Source organism: Chrysochloris asiatica, unplaced genomic scaffold (genome assembly GCF_000296735.1).
Source record: "Chrysochloris asiatica unplaced genomic scaffold, ChrAsi1.0 scaffold00104, whole genome shotgun sequence".
NCBI lineage: Eukaryota > Metazoa > Chordata > Mammalia > Afrosoricida > Chrysochloridae > Chrysochloris > Chrysochloris asiatica.
In genome coordinates this window covers 7,230,523-7,247,587 of record NW_006408622.1, presented here as the reverse complement: position 1 = coordinate 7,247,587, position 17,065 = coordinate 7,230,523, and the positions used below count along the sequence as shown (strand labels likewise).

The 17,065-nt window shown below is 43.3% G+C and overlaps 2 protein-coding genes across 2 annotated transcripts in view; both read right to left on the bottom strand.

The window, feature by feature from the left end:
• WDR88 (WD repeat domain 88) overlaps positions 1–6,961 on the bottom strand; it is a 51,786-nt gene extending 44,825 nt beyond the window's left edge. Inside the window, exon 1 of the mRNA XM_006867390.1 lies at positions 6,398–6,961. Coding sequence (XP_006867452.1) covers positions 6,398–6,961 — 564 coding nt within the window. The remainder of the gene's footprint in view (positions 1–6,397) is intronic.
• A 1,082-nt stretch (positions 6,962–8,043) lies between these two features.
• The window catches only part of GPATCH1 (G patch domain containing 1), a 69,486-nt gene continuing 60,464 nt past the window's right edge, over positions 8,044–17,065 (bottom strand). Inside the window, exon 19 of the mRNA XM_006867389.1 lies at positions 8,044–8,118. Within this exon, the coding sequence (XP_006867451.1) occupies positions 8,044–8,118 (75 nt within the window). The remainder of the gene's footprint in view (positions 8,119–17,065) is intronic.

Below are 17,065 nucleotides of genomic sequence, written 5' to 3'. Positions count from 1 at the left end.
TTCTACTTATAATAGAATGAAAACGAATAGTTAGCCATAGAGTTAACAAAAGAAATGTGAAACTTACATTCTGAAAACTATAAAATGTTATTGTAAGAAACTAAAGGAAACCTTAATAATCCTAAATTGATCTACAGATTCAAAGCCATCCCTAACAAAATCCCACCTGCCTTCTTTCAAATGATTTTTGTTGTTAGATACCATCAAGTCAATTCCAACTCATTTAGCCCTATGTGCAATGAAACAAAACATTATCCATTCACATGCCATCTTCACAAACATTCCTATGTTTGGACCTATTGTGGTAGCCACTGTCTCAATCAATTCATTTCATGAATGAGTTTCCTTTTTTACCGACCCTCCACTTTACCAAGCATGAGGTCCTTCTCCAAGAATTGATCTCTCCTGATAACAAGTCCTAAGTACATGAGACAAAGTCTTGCCATCTTTGTTTCTAAGGAGCATTCTGGCTGTACTTCTTCCAAGACAGATTTGTTTGTTCTTCTGGCAGTCCATGGTACTTTGAATATCCTTTGCCAACACCATAATTCAAATGTATGGTCTTCCTGATTCATTACCTAACTTTCACAGGCATATGAGGCGATTGAAAATACCATGGCTTGGGTCAAGTGCACCTTAGTCCTCAAAGTGACATCTTTGCTCTTTAACACTTTTTTTAAATACCCGTGCAGAAAATCTGCCTGATCCAATATGTCCCTTGATTTCTTGACTGCTGCTTCCATGAGCATTGGTTGTGGATCCCAGGAAAAGGATATCCTTGACAACTTCATTTATTTCTCCATGTATTAGGATGTTATTTATTGGTCCAGTTGTGAGGATTTTTGTTCTATTTTTATATTGAGGTGTAATCTATACTGAAGGCTGTCGCCTTTGATCTTCATCAGTAAGTGCTTCAGGTTCTCTTTGCTTACAGGAATCAAGACGGTATCATCTCCAAACCTGATGCCTTGTTCTTCATATAGTTCAGCTTCTCATATTATTTGTTCAGCATACAGACTGAGTAAGTATGTGTAACCATTGTTGTTACTAAGTGCTATCAAGTCGGTTCTGACTCATAACGACCTCTATAGGGTTTCTGAGGAGCAGCTGGAGGGTTTGAACTACCGACCTTGTGGTTCACAGTACAGTGCTGATCCTACAGCACCACACTAGGAGTCCATGTTTAACCATTGTTGTTGTTATTAAGTGTCGTCAAGTCGACTCCGACCCATAGCGACCCTGTATAGTTTCCGAGGAGCAACTGGTGAATTTGAACCACCAACCTTGCAGTTCAAATGGCTTTGCAGTCTTACACATTAACCCACAGCGCCACACCAGGGCTCCATGTTTAACCATTAGGGAAATGCAAAGTAAACCCACAATGAGCTATCACGTCTCTCCTCCTATTGTTATTGGTGCTGTTGAGTCAGTGCTAACTTTTAGCAACCCTATGCACAACAGAACAAAACTCTGCCCAGTCTTGTGCCAACCTCACAATCATTGCTACTCTTGAGCCCACTGCTGCCACTACTGTGCCAATCCATTTCGCTGGGCGTCTTCCCCTTTGTCTCCGACCCTCCATTTTACCAAACATGATATCCTTCTTCAGGGACTGGCCCCTCCTGATAATATGTCTGAAGTATGAGAGATGAAGTCTGGCCATCTTGGCTCCCAAGAAACATTCTGGCTGTACTTCTTCCAACACAGATTAGTTTGTTCTTCTAGTAGTCCATAGTACTTATAATATTTTCTTCTAACTCCATAACTCAAATACATCAATTCTCCTATGGTCTTGGTCTTCCTTATTCACTGTCCAACTTTCACATGCATATAGTGGTGGTGGTGATGTGCTGTGGAGTTGGTTCCAACTCATAGCGACCCTGTACAGGGTTTCCGAGGCTGTAAATCTTTTCGGTAGCAGAAATATGAGGCTATTGAAAACACCACAGTTTGGGTCAGGCGCATCTTAGTCCTCAAAGTGACATCTTTGCTCTTGAATACTTTAAAGAAGTCTTATGCAGCAGATTTGCCTATTGCAGTACATCGTTTGATTTCTTGACTGCTGTTTCCGTGGGTGTTGGTGGTTGATATGAGCAAAATTAGGTGTTTGACAACCTCAATCTTTTCTCTGTTTATCTTGATGTTATTTATTGGTCCAGTTGTGAGGATTTTTGCTTTCTTTACATTGAGGTGCAATACATACTGTCGTCTTTGATCTTTACCAGTATTTTAAGTCCTCTTCAATCCTGATGCCATGTTCTTCTTCACATAATCCAATTTCTTGAATTATTTGTTCAGCATACAGATTGAATAAGTACAATGAAAGAATACAACCATGGCACACACCTTTCCTATTTTAAACCAGTCAGTGTCCCCTTGTTCTGTTCAAACAACTGCCTTTTGGTCTGTGTACAGGTTTCTCATGAGCACAATTAAGTGTTCCAGAATACTCAGTCTCTGCAATATTGTCCATAGCTTGTCAATGATCCACACAATCAAAAGCCTTTGCATTAGTCAATAAAGCAGAGGTAAACATCTTCTTTCAGCTAAGATCCATATGAAGTCCCCATCTGAATCCTGCCTGAACCTCTGACAGCTCCCTGTCAATGTACTGTTGCTACTATTTTTGAATCATCATTAGCAAAATTTTATTTGTATGCGATATTAATGACATTGTCCAATTATTTCTGCATTCCATTGGGTCACCTGTCTTTGGAATGGGCACAAATATGGATCTCTTCCAATCAGTTGGTCAGCTAGCTGTCTTTCAAATTTCTTGGCATAGATGAGTGAGTGCCTCCAGTGCTGCATCAGTGTGTTGGAAGATTTAAGTTTATAGTCCATCAATTCTAAAGCCTTGTGCTTTGCCAATGCCGTAAGTGAATCTTGGACCACTTCCTTCAGGACCATTGTCTCTTGATCATATACTCACTACCTCTTGAAGTGGTTGAACTTTAATTAAAAAGCAGATAATAAGAGAAAACCAGATAATAATAGGTGAGGATGTGGAGAAACAGAGACTTATACATGTCTGGTCAAATGGTGCAGCCATTTTGAAAAAGAGGCTGACAGTTCTTGAAAAGGTTAAACATAGATTCCTTTATGACCTAGCAACTGTATCCGTCCACACAAAAACTCGTTTGTGAATGTTTATAGCAGTCATGATATCCAAAAGGTAGAAACAACCCAACTGCTCATCAACTGATGAATAAATGAAATGTAGTATATACAAAATATGTAATATCATTTGACAGTAAGAGCAAGTAAGCAGTGATACATTCTACAATATGGGTGAACCTTAAAAACAGACTAAGAAAAGAAACCAGTCAAAAGACAAATCCAGGATAGACAAAGTTAAAGAAAAAGACAGTAGATTAGTAGTTGTCTATGGCTGGAGGAATGAGGGTGGAAAATGGGGAGTGACTGGGTTTCTTTTAGGGTTGATAAATGTTCTAAAGTGAACTGGACTTGTACAAATCTGTGAATGCATTAACACCATTGATTTGTACATTTTATGTAGGAGAATTCTATCTCAACAAAGCTGTTTAAGTAAAAAACCTGACCTACCACTATGGGGATGATGGAGTTTCAGGGTCTGAGAGGATGTGAGGAGAAGTGGGGACATGAAGAGGTTTGGGATCCACAGCTAGGGGGTCTGGGATATGGGGACTCTGAATGCGGAGCCCGGTTTGGGGAGAGGCAGGCTGGGCCTGGAGGCACAGGGATGGGATGCTGAGGGTAGCTTTTGGGGTTGCAGGGATACAGGGTGCATAGGGAGAGTAGGAGTGTGAGGGAAGCAGGGATGCTCTGCTGAAAAGCTAGACATATAAGGATGAGGGGATGTGGGGACTTGAACTTGCCAGGCAGACAGCGCAGGGACCAGGAGATGGCGGGGACATAATCTCAAGAATAAGGATTGAGGTAAGGGACCTGAGGCCAGAACTACCTGAAGGCCAGTGTAGCCCAAGGTGGGTCAGCAAGGCACAGGGGAAGGAGATGAGAACAGGGACAAGAGGCAGACTGCAAATGGCCTGGCTGATCCTGGTCAATCTCTGGACTTCATCTTAAATGGACCAGGAAGCCAGGGGAAATTTTTGAGCCGGTTTGGACCCATCTGTGTGTGACTGTACATTAAATCAACGCCCACACACATTATCTATGGGTAATATTCTTTAGTAAACCACCTCAGAGATTTTGATCAAATCATCTGCAATATTACCTTGGGAGCATTATTATTTTGACATTCTGCCTCTTTGCTTTAAGAAGTCTGTTGTTAACATTTTCATTCAGGTACACAGCCCAATGAAGCCCAGTGTACCAACACCTCCATAAGGTACTGCTTCCATTCATGGCTGCCCTCTGTTTATTGCAGACCCGTCTTTCTCCTGAGTACTTCAAGCTGAACCACTTGCTAAGTGGTTCCTTGAGTAATGGTTTTTCTTCCAAAGGACACATGCTTTCCAAGTCTTTGTAGCACTGAAAACCACGTCTTTAAAATCTTCACCAGCAATGAACAATTTGGCTGGGAGAGAAGTGTTACGCCACACTTTCCCCTCACAACTCCCCAGAACTTAGTTCACCTCTATCAGTCTGGCTGATCATCAAAACCTCAGGTGAAAAATATCAGGAATCACTCGAATGGGCAAACAGAAGACACTGGATAACCATCCAATGGAATACTATACATCCATGAAAAGGGACAAGACATCTGTTTATATGCAGATATGAAAAAATCTATAAAATATACTTTCAATAAACACCACCAACAACAAAAATAAGGTGCAGAAGGGGTGCAAGGCATGTTAGCATTTGTGAAAACAAGGGGAAAAGGAAAATATAAAAATATTGGTGTGGCACTGTAGGATACACACTAGACTGCAAACCACAAGGTTGGCAGTTCAAACCCACCAGCTGCTCCTCGGAAACCCTCTACAGGGTCACAATGAGTCGAAACTGACACAAAAGCACTTAACAACAACAATGACTAAGGAAGGAATCCTAGTGTGGCACTGCTGGATAAGTACTTGGACTGCTAACTACAAGGTCAGTGGTTCAAACCTAATAGCCACTCCTCAAAAACCCTCTACAGAGCGCTGACTTGATGCATTTAACAACAATATAGGCATACAAGATATTGGTAAGGACAGAAACGCTGGAACATTTGCTGCCTCTACTGAGGGGAATAGGAGCTCTGGTAGTGTAGCGCATTGGGCTGCTAACCTTAGGGCCAGCAGTTCGAAACTACCAGCTGTTAGGCGGGAGAAAGATAAAGCTTTCTGCTCCTGTAAAGATTTACAGCCTCGGAAACCCTGTACAGGGTCGTTATGGGTTGGAACCGACTCCACGGCACATAACCACAACAACTGAGGGGACTGGTATTTTAGGGGTACCTGCTGGATTTTTAATTTTAAACAACTTTTATACCTTTTGAAATTGAACCTTGGAAAGGTTCTATTGAGAATATAGAGAGACAAAATACAATTCCTGGGCTTTTCTTTTACTTAAATATCAGAATCAGTATCAGGACTATGAGCACAGCAAAACTGGGACAGTTTGCTTTCTTTCCAAACAGCTTCTCCCTTGGAGAGAGCTGTGCACTCAGGGGGCAGGTGGGTGGGGGGTGGGCGTGAGGGATGGCATTTCCTGTAGGAGACTCCACTGCACTCTGACAGAAGGGAGAAGCCTAGCATTTGTGTCTGAGTCCAAGCTTTTCTGACCGGGTGTGGGAAGGACTTTCTCCCTCTCTTTGCAGCCCAGGTGTTGACCAGGTGTGGGTTATCTTCCCCCTATCTTGCACAGAACTTGGCATCCTTTCATCTGAGGACTCTAGTCTCTCGTCAACTCAGGGAAATTGCCTTCAATGCTGCTCTTCCCCTTCCTCTCCTCCGAATCTGTCCCTCTCTAACAGCTGATGCCAGTAGACTGGCTCTTCGGATCCATCTTTTCTCTCATAATTATTATATTTTCTTGTGTTTTCTCTGCATTGTGAAGCCTCCACAGCGGATTTGGGTTTGGAAATCCTGTTTAGCCGCCTGATTATCCCCCCTTTCCAGCCCCACAACCTTTGTTTTATCCATGCAATCAATCTCCTCTCAAACATCACTGAGAAAACAAAAGTGTTAATGAGGAGTTTTTCCCTCCTATTTTCTGTTGTTTCTGGCTGTTTGAAGGTCTGAAGGGCTCTTTCACTGGTGGGCTGCATTTGTGTCACTGCCAGGTGACTCATCCAGAGATAGTAAATTCAGTCCCAACGACTCCTGCCCCCAGCAGTCTTTGTCCCCCACTCCAAGTTGAAGCTGCCCAAGTTCCACTTGCGTCTTTGCCCACTGGGTTTGCTCAGCCTGGGGAACCTTCCCATGTGTAGGGTACTGGCCACCCCCCAAAGGGTGGTGCTGACCTTGGAGAGGGGCTCCTGGTCGCCCCAGAACAACTTCTTAGGCACCGGCTGCTCCTCCAGCAGTGGCGAGGTCTTGCCCACGTCCAGTGGGTCGAGCATGCCCAGCAGCCGCATCTGGTGCGCCTCAGAGATAGGCATCATGAACTGGCTGTAAGCTCTGGCCACCATGGCCCAGGGCAACCTTTGGTAAAACCGCGCGCCAACCGGGGCAAAAGGCAGTATCCTCGCACCATAGTGTGGTTTCCTGACCCCGCCCAGGATTTTCGGGGAGCTGGGGGAAACGCCCCTGCCCAGGATTTTCGGGGAGCTGGGGGTGACACCATCGCCCACGATTTTCGGGGAGCTTGGGGAGACGCCCCTGCCCAGGATTTTCTGGGAGCTGGGGGAGACCCCGCCGCCCACAATTTTCGGGGAGCTGGAGGAGACAGACCGCTGGGAGGCCATCTCTGAGCCCGACCTGTCGGTGGTCAGCACAAAAGCCTGGCGGTAAACGGTGGCACCGCGTGCCCCCAGCCCCCACACCCGCGCCGGGCCCTTCAGATCCCAACGCAGCCCAGCCTGCATCTGGCCATCTCGCTGACTCCTCTCACCTGCTGGGTGAAAAATAGGGGTTACCCCTTTGGGTCTTCCTATCTCCCTCTTAAAGGATTTCTGTATGTTTGTTGCCGGTCTAGGAGCTCCTGGCCAATTCAGTCCCTGTTGAAACTGAGTGCCATCGAGTCGGTTCTGACCCATAGCGACCTATATAGGGTTTCCAGAGTGACTGGTGAGCTTGAGCCACCGTCCTTGGGGTTCAAACCCATGTTGCAGTCCAGCGCATTAACCCACAGCACCACAGCGACTTCCAAATTCACTCCCTAGCACCATAGAATGGTAAATGCATTGAAAAACGACCATGGAAATAGGATGCAGCGATTAGAGGGCTACACAGTTTCTAAGAGCAACGGTTTGTCACGACGTTAAAGAAAATAAGAGAGGTACCAGCAGTGGGTAACAGCCCACAGCTAGAAAAGGAATTATTCCAAAATATGAAGAGTTGTCATCTCTGGGTAGTAGAACTAGAAGTGGGTTGTTTTTTTTTTTTTCCTCTTTGAAAAATGGTTCTGATTACTGATAATATTTCATAATGTAAAATAACAACAAAAACTTAAAAAAAAAAAAAGTCTCAACAGTGCAGATGAGGCAGCCTCAGACCGGGGACTGAGTCTGCCATTTAAAAAGGACCCAGAGCTGGTGTGACCGGGGTATGAGCACTGTCTCAGATGACACTTCCTCTGATGGGGTCCTGGCTCTGGGCCACCCAATCACAGATGAAGGACAAGTGAGTGCTCCCCACCTAGACACCTGTCCTAAAAGAAAGCCAAATGATCCTTGTTCTTCATAACACAAGCAGAGAAAACCCTTTACTTTTCATTTCTTTTGTAAAGACTCAGGAAAGAAAAATAGAAAATTCCACTTTAATTAATTAAACTGTACAGTCTGGATTGTTTCCTTGGACATGAACTGAAGTTAAAAATAGAAATTAATTTCTGTCTCTTCGAAAGCAGCGTTGGAAATGTCAAGGTTTTAGAAATTATTTTACAGCATGGGTTTACACATAAATACAATCTGTACACTGTATTCACTGCACAATCAATGGTCTTCCGTCATGGTGGAGGTCTGGATTGGGGCAGGCCAGGGTAGAAGGAAATTAGTGTCTCCTCAGTGGAAGCTGTTTCAGCCTGGAAGAGAAGAGAGAGAAAGTCAGATCAAAGCTGAAAAACCAAACAGCTCCACGAGCACCAAGGATGCCAAGCCTGTGTCCACCCATAAACCCCAAGGGATGATGAACACTGGTTTAATCTGTATTCTCCCGAGTCAGCTACATCCCAAGTCCTCACCCACGCACATCTCAATGGGAACCAGTTATAAAGGCCACTGTAATCCTGGCTTCCCTCATTTTCCTCATCCACGGGTGACTTTGGGGAAGGAACTGATAAACTGGTTCACTCCAAGGTCAGTCTAAGTCGGTTTCACACACACATGAATGCTTACAGCAGCTCTAGTCCTAATGGCCCCAACGTGGAAACACAAAGGTCCATGGGAGTGGACCAGATGGTATCGATTTGCACAGATACCATCTGGTATCCTTCAGGGCAACGAGAAGGAACCAGCTACCGGGCCTGGGACGATGCAGGGGCATCCTCACAGGCCAAACTCAAGAATTCATGCCACAAGATTCCTTTACAGAAAGATCAAAAACGGAAGGAAAGAAAGATCAAAAGTGGCAAGAAGAATCAACAATAACAAAAGTCAGAAAAGAGTAACCCTTTGGGAGGAGGGTAGGGTAATAATTTCACTCAGCATAATGCCTTCTAGTTCATTCATGCTATGAGGTATTTTGCAGATTCACTGTTATTGTTTAACATCGCATAGTATTCCATTGTGTGTATGTACCATAGTTTGCTTATCCATTGACGTTGCTTTGCTATATGGATACTGTTGCAATGAACAGGGGTGTCATGTATCTATTTATGTCACAGCTCTTATTTCTCTAGGATATACCTAGTAGTGGGGTTTCTATTTCCACCTTTTTAAGGACGTGCTATATTGTTCTCCCCAAGAAGCTCTGGTAGCGTAGTGGTTACGAATTGGGCCATTAACCTCAGGGTCCGCAGTTTGAAACTACCAGCTGTTCCATGGGAGAAAGATGAGGCTTTCTGCTCCCGTAAAGATTTACAGGCTTGGAAACTCTGTACAGGGTCGCTATGAGTCGGAACCGACTCCACGGCACATCACCAACAACAACAACAGCAGCGTACAAGGGCTCCAGTCTTTGCACGCCCACTCCAGCATTTGATTTCTGGCTTTTGGAGCTTTGCTATTAATGCTGGGATGAAATGATCTTTTATTGTTGTTTTAATATGCATCTCTCATTTCTTTGTGTTTGCTGGCTACCTGAATGTCATGTCCTCTGCCTATTTTTAAATGGATTATTTGTCTTTTTGCTGTTTGAGGTGTTGGAAGTTTTTAAATAAATTATAGAGCTTAGGTCCCTTGCCCACTACGTTGTGGCCAAAAAATGTTTTCCCAGTCTGCGGGTTCTCTTTTTACGCTTTTGGTGAAATCTTTTGATGCACATTAGGGGTCCCAGTTCATCTAGTTTGCCTTCTGCTGCCTGTGTGCTTTTAGTTATGTTTGGTAGTGGCTTTATGTTGTGTATAAACTAACTCACCAACCGCTCCTTGGAAATAGCACGTAACAACAACAATGACTAGTTTGTTCCTATTTTTTTCTTTGATGGTCTTTATAGTTTCAGGTTCCACATTTAGGTCTTTCATCCATCTTGAGTGCATTTTTGTATATGACATGAGACATGGGAGCTTTTTCAGTTTTCTACAAATGGATATCCAGTTTGGGCAGCACCGTTTGTTAAACGGACATCCCTTCACCATCTTTAAAGAGTTCTGGCCCTTTGTCAGCTGTCCATTGGCACATGGATTTACTTCTCATTTCTCAATTCTGTTCAGCTGGTCTGTGTGTCTGTGGTTGCACCAGGACCAGGCTGTTTTGATGCCTCTGGGTGTGTAGTAGATTTTGAGATTAGGAAGTGAAAGGTCTCCTATTTTGCTCTTCTTCTTTAGTAGCTCTTTATTTATCCAGGGTCTTGTTCTTTTTCATATAAAGTTGGTGATTAGTTTTTACAACTCTTGAAAATATGATGATGGACTCCAGATCAGGACTGTAATAGATGTGTAGATTAGATCCCTTTGGGTAGGGCCAACATTTTCATAATGCTAAGTCTTCCTATCCATGAGCATGGTATATTCACATTCTTACATTTATGTAGGCCTCTTCTGGATTTTTGTAGTAGTGGTTTGTAGTTTTCTTTGTATACGTCTTTTGTGTCTCTGGTTATATTTATTCCTAGATATTTCATCTTTTGGGTAGCTATTAAAAATAGTATTGCTTTCCTGATTTCCTTGCCAAAGTTCTCTTAGTTGGTATAAAAGAAACTGACTGATTTCTATACGGCATACCTTGTCACTCTGCTGAATCATTCAATGTTGTTGTTAAGTGTTTTCTAATTGGTTCTGACTCATAACAACCCTGTTGTATATGGTTTCCAAGGAGCGGCTGGTGGGCATGAACCACCAACCTTGAGGTTCAAATTGTTAACAGCAAATATTTTTTAATTAACAATTGATGTGATAACAAGGTAATTTCATAACATAAATGGAAATAGTCACTTTGGGAAGGTCACTTGGCAGTACTCATTCATTCTCAGAAATCCTATACAGGGTAGCTATGAGTCAGAACCAACTGGAATGACACTTAACAAGAACAACATTCATTCTAAGGAGTACTGGTGTGCATTGTAGAATAAGCACAGGACCACAAAGTTGATTTGAACCACAAGGCCAACAGTTGCAACCATCAGTTGCTCCTTGGAAACCCTATACAGGGTCATAATACCCTCCAAATTTATGCTACCTGAAATTATATTACTTAGGTGAGACAGCAGCTGGGCTGGGGAAATAATGACTTCAGGTAGTGGGGGTGGCAGAAAGGAAGCATTTATGATCTTCTATAGCGAGATTTCACAGGTTCACAGATGAAGAATTTGTTCCAGAATGGAATATGATTTGACTTAGAGGTTGCAGAAGATGAAATTTTGGACCTGGATTTGGAGTTGATTTAAGACTCTGGGGTTGATGTGACATGGTGAGACAAACAGAGAAGAGCAATTCAGTTCTAACATCCAAAAATCAGATTGAAAGGCTGATCTATCCGGGTTCCTCCTCCTCAATTTGAACCCATTTGTGGTTCTTCAGATAGACCCTAAAGTGACAGATGAGCAAATAAAACAGCGGTTTGGGCCGTTATCTAGATTGGCGCATCCCAACAAAACCAAGATGATGCTGGTAGAGCACAAAAAGCTTTTGAAGGTAAAAGAGCAAAAAACAGCAATTCGGGAAGGAAGGGAAATGTACAAATGTGGAGTAGGGTCCCAGCTGCTCAAACAAGCAGGAGATAAACAGACCATGAGGCTCTCTGCTAAGCTGGAAATTCAGAGGAAAGAGAGAGAGGCATGAATGGAAGCAAGAACGGAAAGAAGAGATTGAAGCTCAAGAAAACGCCAAATGAGACAGGAAGTGGTAGAAAAACCTTAAGGAAAAGTCAAGGTGGTTCTGTGGATAGCTGACAAAATTTCCAAGCAAACACAAAAAGAAGAAAAATGGGACCTTCCTGAGACCATCAGAAAGAAAATGGCACAGTGTGAGTGGCCACCTGGGGTCCCAGCCACAGAATCTCCCTCCAAATGCTCCCCCTCCTTCTTTGAAGGACTCATTCTTTCCTTCCACCCCTACCCTAACATAGAGTTGGTGTTTTTGTTAAGTGCCCGTCCAGTTGGTTACAACTCATAGTAACCCTGTCTAGGGTTTCCGAGGAGCAGCTGGTGAGCTTGAATCACCAACCTTGATGTTCAAACCAACCTTGCAGTCCAGCACATTAACCCACAGCACCACACCAGGGCTCCAGAACATAGAGTACTATTGGTTTTTTATTCCATTGTTTTAAAACAACTTAATATCCATCAGGATCATTCTTCCATACACTGAACTGAGGGGCTCCGCTTGAAAACAGTCCTTCCCACCCCCTACCCCAGAGCGATAAGGACAGGAGGTACCAACACAGGTCCCCTCTGTGCCCAGAGCCTGTGACTTAGTGTTCTGTGCTGCACGGAATTGTGATGGTTAAAAACTTCATGTACAGTTTATGGAAACCACCTAATTAAACATGCTGCTTAAATACATATTTTATATTAAAAATTCATATAGATATGTGCATATATTTATATGTGAGTACATGTGTGTGTGGTTGCACACACAAGAAAAGTTCTTTTTAAGAACTGGTAGAGGTTTTTCTGGAGGAAGGAGAGGTTTGGGGAAGTGGCCCAGGTGTATATTAAACTTTGTCTGTAAGGTCTGAATTTTCATAGTGAGAATATATTCACTTTTTATTTATGTAATTAAAATTTAACAATTTTTTTAAAAGTCCAGTTGCAATACAAACTTATCATTTCTAACATTTGCCTCTAAACAAATGTATCCCACTGTCCATGAGCCTCTGCAAGGGCTCTAGAAAACCCCACCTCCCAAGGCCTACCGTCTCAGGAGTTCCTCAGGTGACATGCCCGCAGCCCCTTCTTCATCACTCGGGCTGTTACTGCTATCGGTACTCTCAGAACTACTACTCTTCTCCGACTTTTTAGTCTTTTGTTTGCCTTTGTGTTTATGCTTCCTGTGTTTCTTCTTCTGTAAAAAAAAGAAAAGAAAGCAAACTCAGATGTTTCTTTTCCCCAATTCAGTGCAATGAAAGACTAACAAGGTATGTAATTGGCTGCTGAGACATTCAAAAACAAAAACAAAACACCTCAACCGGAGCGACTATTAGCTCAGCGGTGGGCAGAGGACAGGAACACACTCGCAGGAGTGCAGACACTGGCGTCTGCAACCAAGCATACGGAGGAAGGACCCCAACCTTAAGCGATGCTACTGCCAAGAGCCTGACTGACTTTATTTTGTTGGGTACCTGAGAAACTGCACAGGAGGAGGGCCAGCCCCCTGGAAAAACACAAAGAAACAAGCTGAGGGTCACTTGTCACTGAGGGTCACAGGACACTGGTAAAATAACAGATGGAACGTTGACAAGTGCCCTCTAACCATCAGTAAGGCAATCTTCTCTGGTGGGCATTTCTGCTCTGGGCACGTGCTCTACCATGAAACTCCACATCTCGGCTATTACAGATGCAGTAGGGTCACAGAAAGGAAGAGGCTGTTTCACTGCCCTGGGTGTCCTGTGAAGCAGGGGCCCATGCATCTACCCGTGGGTCCCTGAAATGGTACAGAAATGCACAGACGTCAGAGTTCGCCATATTCATCATAAAAACTCGAGGGGTCACTGATGCACAACAGGCTCGGTGTGTCTAAGAGTCAAGTTGCAGGTCAGCCTGGCAAGCAAGAGCCTTTGCAACTCTCCCAACACTCAGAACAGAAACACCAGAGGTTCTTGTACTACAAATGTTACTGCTGGCTTTCCTGCCCAGCGAATTCACTTGCTCTTAGGAATCTATTTTAAAGAAATAATCAGAACGCAGACAGAGAATTAGGAACAAATGTTCTGTCTACAAAGGCAGGAAATTGAGAACATAAAAATCCACCTCAGGGAATAAATTATATGCTAGTAGTAATGCAGCCCTTTGCAAAAATGTTCTGTAAGCATTGTAGATGACAAACAAAATGTACATCAGTGCAAAAAGTAGGATTCCAAACTTCCTATATTACATGCTCCAAATAAGGAGCCCTAACTACCCACCCCAACTGCTAACCTAAAAAGGTTGACAGAATCCACCCAGCGGTTCTGTGGAAGACAGAGGTAGGGTCTGCTTCCATCAAGATGACAGCCTAAAAACCCTGTAGTGCAATTCTACTGCCACATGGGGTCACTACTGAGTTGACAAATCACCAGCACCTAACAACCATGTTGCAAATGAGGTAGAAAACGTGTGAGTGCAGAAAGCAGTAACTATGCAAAAATGCTAGTTTTATTCTCTGGTTTGTACGAGGGGATTCAACAAGTGCATGCAAAAATGGAACTGAATGATAATGGAGTTTTCCCCATGAACTTTTTGAAGCCTTCTTGTACAACTGTGAGTAATTCCTACGTTTCAACTCAACTTTCTATTTGGGGATAACGATGGAGTCCCCTCCACCTTTACCCAGTTTCTCCCAGTGGTCAGGTCAAAGGTACAGGGTCACCACCAGATACTGACACTGATACAGTCACGATACAGCACAGCGCTCAGCACAGAGACCCCACACGCTGCCCACTATAGCCACACCACCTCCTCAGCCCCTGGACACTACTCATCTGTTCTCTGTCTATAATGTAGGCATTTCAAGAAGGTTATAAAAATGGGATAAAAAAAGTTCAAGGAAAAAACCCATTATCTTTTGATTCCATTTCCCAGGAGCTTTTTGAAGCCCCTTTGTATCACCTCTTGGGGACTGGTGGTGCTTTGTAGTTGGATCCGGTCAGTAGTACTGCCCGGTGTGGCTGCTTCATGTCACCAGGTCACTCTGAATTCACAGTGACCCCCTAGGACACAGGAGAACTGCGCCACAGGGTTCTCTTAGAGTGCCGTCACCAGCTCTCTTCTCCCCCGAGCTCTGGTGAGTGTGAACTGCCGTCTTTTGTTCCATTCAGTCAGCAGCCAACACGGCACCACCAGGGCCCCTTTTCTAGAGTTGTTATTGTGTGCTCTCAAGTCGATTCCGACTCACAGCGACCTTGTATAGGGTTTCCAAGAGTGACTAGTGAGTTTGGACCACTGACTTTGCAGTTAGCAGTCCAGTGCCACACCAGGGCACTAGAGTGTAGTCAAACACAATACCAAACACGAGTGACGTCTGCACAACCTGAAGTACATAAGAACAAGGAACAATTTCAGTATATATGCAATTTTGCAACAGTAGTTAACAATCAAAAAAATGTGTGTCTGATTATACAGGTAGATGTGCATGTATATGTGTGTATATATGGGAGCAAATGCATGTATGGTGCATCTGTATGCATATGTATACTTATTGTATACAGTGCATATATATCCATATATATAATTAAACACACAGGAGGCACAGTTATTAAGACTTTATAGACCTATCCAGACAACTTGCAAGATTAGTTTACTGGATTAAGTCATGTGGGACTTAAGTTAACTGGTCTAACATAATGCTCTACATCCTAATTTGGTGAGTAGCGTCTGGGATCTTTAAAGTGTACAAGCAGCCATCTAAGATGCAGCTAGAAGTCTTGACTCATCTGAAGCGGAAAAAAAAAATAATAATGAAGGAAACCGAAGTCTCAGAGAAGAAACTAGTTCACAGGGCTAACAGCCCACACAAAGCACAGCCTCTTCTAACCTGAGACACTAACAACTATCCTGAGGCAATAGAAGGGACCAGAATGGGAGATAAATGTAGAATCAATTTCAATTCTTTAAAAAAGCTCTACTGAAATGATAGAGACGAGAGGAACACCCAAGACTCTTGCCCCAAAACCCCCTTTGAAGTTGGGATTATAACTATTTCTGGAGGTAACCTTTCAGTCAAATAATAGATTGGTTTATAACACACCAATGTGCTCCTAGCTGATTAACTATATGAGACCAATTAATTTACCCAAAATCAAAAATGAGAAGGTGAGGAGAAGGGAAAGCCACCAATGAAACAAACCGAACAGAAATAACTAGGATGCTGCGACACTGTGAAAACTGTCACCAATGTTGAGAATAATCTGCATTGTTGTTGTTAAATCCTGATTAGTCGGTTCCTACTCAAAGTGACCCTGTCTAGGGATTCTGAGGCTATAAATCTTGGCGAGAGCAGAGTCTCGAACCACCAACCTTATGGGTCACAGACCAGTGGTTATGCTACAGAGCCACTGTGCTTCTAGAATAATCTGCATGAAAAGTACTCAATGGGAACCTTTGTGTAAACTTTCACATGAAACACAGTAATATATATAGTTTTAAATGACTACAAAATAAAGAATTAGCAGCCTTGAGTAAAGAACTCCTTCAAAAAAATCATTTATATGAGAACAGACAGCCAACAACTACTTTAAAACAAAAACGAGAAGAGGGCAACGAAACTGCATTACTAGAAACGGAACAACCAGAACGGAAATACGAAGCACGCTCCCACATTGTAAAGAGCGTCACTGAACAGTCTGTATAGAAATTATTGGCTGGGAACCTAGTCCGTTGTACAAACCTGAACTGCAGAATGGCAACTACTCTGTTGTATAAATGTTCACTGAAAACATAATGAAATACAGTTTTAAATTCATAATTAAATTTTTTTTATTTGATTTTAACTGGGCGTACTAGTGTGAGTCTACCTCCAGTTCTCCATTCGGTTGCACAGGCTATATATACGTCGACTGCTCTGCCAATACCATACTCGGGGCTGCTGTAGTTGTTGAGTGCCGTCGAGTCGCTTCCGACTCATAGCGACCCAGGATAGGGTTTCCAAGGAGCAGCTGGTGAGCTTGAACCTCTGACCTTGTGGTTCACACTGACCTTGCAGTCCTCCACTTATCCTATATATAGCACCATGCCAGGACTCCTACATGATAAATCTTGAAATCTGAGAGACTAGTTCTTCCTACTTTATTTTTTTTCCCAAACAAGTGTTTCATCTATTCTCGTTCCTTTGCTTTTCCATATACATTTTTTTCCCCTCTCTGTCCTTCATTATGTTTTTTTCAAGTTTTTATTGTGAGGTTTACATGGTAGAACATCAGCTTACGCTCATCTTATTGTATTTCATTTCATTTCTATGCTTACCATTCCCTCCATGCATTATCAAACAACCAAAAGGAACACCACATAGGCCTGCCCCCGGCCACCAGCACACAGCCCTTCTCCCTCCCTGAGCCCAGTGTCCCCAGCCACTCCATCTGTCCATATCATAGTCTCTGTCTCCATCCCTGGCATCTCTGCCTCTCTGGGTAGGATCTTGCTCTCCATTCTTCTCACTTGAAGGTCTTAGGGACCTCTGCTCCTGGGCTGCAAAATCAATCACTCCCCTGCTTTTGTCAAAAAACATCTACCTCTATATT